At 37.9% G+C, this 6,642-nt stretch overlaps 1 protein-coding gene across 1 annotated transcript; it reads right to left on the minus strand.

The window, feature by feature from the left end:
- Window positions 1-3,349: 3,349 nt before the first annotated feature.
- Window positions 3,350-4,246, minus strand: LOC112579404 (putative olfactory receptor 5AK3). Its single transcript, XM_045162835.1, has one exon. It carries the CDS (start codon window positions 4,244-4,246, stop codon window positions 3,350-3,352), a length of 897 nt encoding a protein of 298 aa, XP_045018770.1.
- Between the last annotated feature and the right edge of the window lie 2,396 nt (window positions 4,247-6,642).

Below are 6,642 nucleotides of genomic sequence, written 5' to 3' on the forward strand. Positions count from 1 at the left end.
AGTGATCCTGTACTCACCATCACAGTCCAGACACTGAACAGCACAGACAAGAATCCCATGTGTTCTTTTACAGCACGACCTAACCTCACCCCACCCCTTCTTCACTCACTCCTAATCCTGATAACCATTAATCTGTCCTCGATTACTACATTTTTGTCACTTCAAATATGTTCTGTAACTGGAACTCACAGCGTACAACTCTGTGGTTTGGCTTTTTCACTCAGCATAATTCCCTGGAAATTAATCGAAGTTGTTGTGTGTACCAAACTTTCATTCACTTTTATTTTTGAGTGATTTCACTTTTTAGGAGGGTATCCCCTTGATGACAGAGCTTTAGGCTTCTGCTTCATGAACATGTGCTTAGTCTTCATCCCGTTTTGACCTCTAGCTAGCCTTCCAGGTGTTTCTCTCAGGCTCCCAGGCTGCTATGCTAGGCTGGGAGTAAGTCCTGGTTCTATTCCTCCAACTGCTTTGGAAAGAAGGTGAACAGGTTAATTATAGTATTATTTTCTTTCTTTCTTTTGAGTGATCTTGGTGCTCCTAAATCTCTTGCTAGAGACTATCCGGTTCAATTATGGGTGTTCCATGATTCTATACTAGTAAATGTTTACATGTAAAGGTTTAAAATTTATGAAAATATATAAATGAATGCACAAAATATTGATTTATTTAAGAGTAGGGTTTATATTTTCTACTTCCCTCAGTCTAGTCTTGAACCACCCAGCCTAAAGTATAAAGCTCATGTTTATGAAAAATACATGGTTATGCAACATCAGACCATTACTGGTCTACGTAATGTCAGAAAGGAGGGCTCTCTCTTGGACAAGGGCTAATGACTGCTAACTGTTCGCATGTCAGAACTGATGTCAACGTCAGAGATTTTGCTGCTTTTGTTTATTTGTCATGGAGTTTATTTCCTTTTGGGATTTCTTTCACCTCTGTTGAAAGTGCAGCACTGTGTGACTGCATTTTGAGTGTTATTTCCTATTTGGCCACATAGACTTACACACGTGCACTAAATTTTCTTTGCTTTATCATCTCCCTCCTACCAGATTCATTGAGATATAACTGACAAAACTTGTATGTATGTAATTCGCATTTTGATATAGGTTGTGGCATGACCACAATAATTAAGCTCATTAATAGATCTATCACTCACATATTTCTTTTCTTTTTTTTTTCTTTCATTCCTTCCTGTTTCTCCCTTCCCCCTCACTCCCTCTGTTCCTTCTTTCCCTCCTTCCTTCTTGTGGTGACAATGCTTAAAACCTTTTCTCTAAGCAAGTTTCAAGTATATGGTATGTATTTTAACTATAGTCAAAACTCTGTACGTTAATCTCCAGTTTTCCCTCCAGGATCTCAGGACCCCCTCTGTCTGCATTCCATGATTCTCAGTTACTGTCCCTGGCCTTTGAAGATACATGAGCCTGCCGTGGAGAGATCTCTTCTTTGATAGACAAACTCTTTGCTGGGCAGACTCTGGTTCTGCTCCACTGACTTCGTGTTAATGTTACTCTTTTCTTAGAATTTAGGAAGGAGAGTGTATTTGAAAAGATATATTTCCTTTTTCTTTTTTGCCCAATAATTCTTGTGTTATTTAATAGTAAGTACATTTTTCTGGCCAGTTCATTAGACTGGCTGGTATTATTTTATGTGAAACCTGCTCTTTCATCTGGCTAACACAGCATCTTTAGAGTCATCTGAGGGTTTTGATCACTTAACCTGAATCTATCTACTAAAGCTCTTTTTTTTTCCCCCCTCAACAGTCTGTCTTCTTGACTCAGAGCACTCTTGGCCTTTTCATTTTCTCATTTAAATAAATGAACGATTACTGTCATTTTAGATCCATCTACATTCCAGGTTTTCTATTGCTGTGGAGTAAGATATACAAAAAGACACTTGCTCTTTGGAAAGAAAGCTATGAGAAACCTAGATAGCATATTAAAAAGCAGAGACGTCACTTTGCTGACAAAGTTCCATATGTTCAAAGCTATGGTTTTTCCAGTAGTCAGGTATGGATGTGAGAGCTGGACTATAAAGAAGGCTGAGCGCTGAAGAATTGAAGCTTTCAAACTGTCATGCTGGAGAAGAGTCTTGAGAGTCCCTCGGACTGCAAGGAGATCAAATCAGTCAATCCTTTAGAAAATCAACCTTGAATATTGGAAGGACTGATGTTGAAACTGAAACTGAAGCTCCAATACTTTGGCCACCTGATGGGAGGAGCCGACTCATTGGAAGAGGTCCTGATGCTGGGAACGATTGAGGGCAGGAGGAGATGGTAAAGGACAAGGAAGCATGGCGTGCTGCAGCCCATGTGGTGGCCAAGAGTCAGACACAACCAAGCAACTGAAGAAAAACAACAATAGTAGTCTGAGTTATAAGGCACTTTTCAAAGGAGTACGTTTATTTTACATTTCAGGTTATGCAATAATTGAAACAGAACCAATGCGAAGCCTCTATGTAGACAATTTAGGGAATGTGTTTAAATGAATAGGAAATTATGAACCTCAATTTTAATATGGATTGAGCTTCCCAGGTGGCACAGTGGTAAAGAATCTGCCGGCTAATGCAGGAGACACAAGAGATACAGGTTTGATCCCTGGGTTGTGAAGATCCCCTAGAATATGAAATGGCAACCTCATCCAGTATTCCTGTCTGGAAAGTTTCATGGACAGGGGAGTCTGGCAGGATGCAGTCCATGGGCTCTCAAAGAATTGGGCACAACTAAGCACTTAGCAGCACAAACACAAAACTGGGGTTTTCTACTCTTTAAGAATATATCTGAAATATATTTGAACTAACTATATACGTTGTCAAGTCTATACACACTTTATATTTTATAATCTTAAAATAAGAGATTATATTATAAAAAGCCCCTTTTCATGGGTAGTATGGGATATGGTCCTCAAACTAAAACCAAGGGAAAATAGGTCCTATGATATGTTGCTGAATTTCCTGCAGTCAAAGAAATTATCTACTGGACGTAGCATTGGGGCTTCCCTGGTCGCTCAGTCAGTAAAGAATCTGCTTGCAGTGTAGGACACCTGGGTTCAATCTCTGGGTCAAGAAGATCCCCTGGTAAAGGAAATGGCAACCCACTCCAGTATTCTTGACTAGAAAATCCTATGGACAGAAGGAACCTGGTGGGATACAGTCTATGGGGTCTCAAGAGTTGGACGTGACTTAGCAACTAAACCACAACCACAACCACAACCAAGATGTGAAGAAGTTGTCTACTTCAGAAATATTAAATAGTGGTCAAAAAGCTATACTGGATGCTTTGATGTGCTGAATTTTAACACTTTGGATCCAATCTGAAAAAGAATTTTTTCCATATGACTTTTAGAGCTTATTTTACCTCCTTATTTCTCAAACTATAGATCAGGGGATTCAACATGGGAATCATAATGCCATAAAATACAGGGGCCACTTTCCTATTTTCATGGGAATTATGCGAATAAGACTGTAAGTACATGTAAGAGAGGGTTCCATAGAAAATGGTGACTGCTGTCAGGTGGGAGGCACAGGTGGAGAAGGCTTTTTTCTTTCCTGCATTGGAAGAGATCTTCAGGATGGCAGCCAGGATAAACATGTAGGAAACGATGATGGCCAACACAGTGGATGTCAGATTAAATCCCACAAAGACAGAAAGTAGCATGATGTTGATGTCAGTGTTGGAGCAGAAGAGGGCAAGAACTGGAGGAATGTCACAGAAAAAGTGATTGATGGTATTGCCCTTGCAGAAGACCAGTGAAAATGTAAAACCTGTGTGCACAGAGGCATTTATGGAGCCCATGATGTACGAACCAGCTACCAACTGGATGCAGACCCTTCGGGACATGACGGTGGGAGAGTGAAGCGGGTTGCAGATGGCCACATAATGGTCCACCGCCATAGCAGCAAGGAGGTAACAGTCACCCGTTACAAATGTTGTGTAAACCAATAATTGTATGACACAGCCCTTGAATGAGATTGATTTATTTTCTATTATGAAGTTTTGCATCATCTTGGGAGTGACAGCAGAGGTGAAACAGATATAAACAAAAGCCAAATGCTGTAGGAAACAGTACATGGGTGTTTGGAGTCTGGAATCTGTCTTGATGAGTAGGCTCATTCCAATAGTACCCACCATGGAGGTCCCATAGATGACCAGAAATACAGTGAAGAGGAAATACTGAAACTCATGTTGGACACCAAATCCCAGAAGGAAGAATTCAGTCACTTCAGTACTATTTCTTGGTGTCATGAGCACAAAAAGTGTAGAAAGGACCAAGAGGGAGACCAGCAAAAGAAAAGAAATGACTTGTTGAATAGAAAAGGCCCTTAACACTTTATGTCACTTTGTAAAAAATTATATGTTCATGGTAATCACTCACAACAGGGTTTATTTATTTCCAAAATTTCTTTCAATGTTTTAAAATAAGAAATCACCACATAAAAACAATATATTAGCCATAGATTCATTTTCAAAACAAAGAAGTTTTCACAGAAGAAGATTCGCTTTTAATATTTGGATGCTAAGAAACATAGATTGACATACATTTCACCAAACCTGCCAGTTTCCTTTCTGTAGCCCAACGCTGAACATAAATGAAGCCTCAGAAGCACTGAGAGCCGGCAGAGGTTAAGCACATTCAAATTGCTTGGGCAGTTTCTTCATAGTAGAAAGGCTTATGGCCTTCATAGTAATGATTTAATCAGCAAAGACCTTCATCATAAATGAAACAAAGAATTTCATACTGAGACAACCCAAGCTTAAAACAGATACACGTGTCAGATGTGGATGGTAGGACTTGTCTTAGTTTCATTAGCTCTTGAAAAGTCTTCCTAATGTCATATCTATACTTGAATCCAGAGTGATGAAAATCAAGGTGATATAGTAAATGCAATAATAATTATCCTATCAAGATTCTGATTAAGAGGACCACTGGTCGCTTCTAGCTTCCTCGAATAAGTACTTATATCCATGGGTGGCTGCTTCCTTAAAAGTGTTGCATTTCCATTCTTTTACACCAAATTATCCTGAGGAAGGAACCTGCACTAACTTATTTCTTCTTGAAGAAATAAGTTAGTGCAACTGAATTAAAGATAATGATTTCTTATCCTTACAATGAAGTTATCCAACTGTGCTTATTTCTCAAATTCTCCTCTGTTTCAGAGAATCAGAGGAGCCCATATCAACAGGAGGCTTAGTCTGCAACATTTTTAACACTGAAAATACCTTCTTACTCACCATCTTATTATGGAGGTACATTGCTTGACTTAGAGTTATTTATAAGATGAGGTTATTTTACCCTAATATATATATATGAAATAAGAGGACTATCTGGCTTTTAAAGAATATCAGTTAAAGGGAAGTACATTGTAAGGATAATGGTACAAAGATAATAGACCAAACATATATGGTCATGAATGTCACAAAAATTTCTCTCTCTAATTAAAAAGATACTAGTTTCAGGAAATTGAACTGGGATTAAAATGATAAATGGCTGAGAAAAACTATAGGTTGCTGAAAATGTACATAAGTTGTGTTTGATTATTTCTTTACAAAACTATGGATACATGTTTAATGTGTGTGTGTGTGTGTGTGTGTGTTAATTGCTTGGAAGTGTCTGACTCTTTGCGACTCCATGGACTATAGCCTGCCAGGCTCCTCTGTCCATGGAATTCTCCAGGCAAGAATACTGGAGTGGGCAGCTGATTCCCTTCTCCACAGGATCATCCTGAACCAGGGATTGAACTCAGGTCTCTTGCATCACAGGTGGATTCTTTACAGTTTGAGCCACCAGGCAAGCCCTTATCCTCACCGAGAACCTGCATTCTTCACAAGCCAGATGGTCCTCTTATTTCATATATGTATTGGGGAAAGTACCTTCATCGTATCAGTAGCTCTAAGCCAAGCTATGTACCTCTCTACATGAGATGATTAGTAAAAATGTACTTTCAGTGTTAGGAACGTTGCAAACTAACTTATGAATAGGTGGGAAACTGAGTGAGAGAAAAAAATCACTTTATAAACTTATAAATCTCTGCACTGTTTCTTTAATTTAAAAAATGCTTAAAAATTTTTTTTGTTTTAAAACAAAGATGACCATTTATATTGTATAGATTAACTGATTTGCTCAGGCTTAAATCTACCATTTTATACTTTTTTATGTGTCTTATTTCTGGTTTTATTTGTTTCCATTTCTGTGAGTCACTTGAATTTTTTAAAGAATGTCACTTTTTAAAAATTTATTTATAGTGTTTTTTTTAATCACAGATATTTATATAACTTATTTGTGGCTACTCGAGAGATTCTATCGTGTATATGAATAGCTGGTCTTACATTTTACCAGCTTGAGTGAAATGCTCTATATATTGAGAATCACATTAGTTAGAATTAATCTTTCTACTTCTATTGTCAAACATAGTTTAGAAATCTCAAGAGAAAGTCAATTTTATTTATTCATACTTTTCTCTTTCCTTGGCTTTCTTCTTTCTTATTGTTATAAGATATACTATCTAAACCCCAACTAAAAGAAAGAACTTGATTAGGTGCATAGATAAGAATGACACAAATGCTGTGTGTCAGAAACCCACTTCACACAGAATGATATAAGTGTGTTTCAAAGAAAAGGAAAAACATATGCTTGTTCAAAC

Source organism: Bubalus bubalis, chromosome 16 (genome assembly GCF_019923935.1).
Source record: "Bubalus bubalis isolate 160015118507 breed Murrah chromosome 16, NDDB_SH_1, whole genome shotgun sequence".
Taxonomy (NCBI): Eukaryota; Metazoa; Chordata; class Mammalia; order Artiodactyla; family Bovidae; genus Bubalus; species Bubalus bubalis.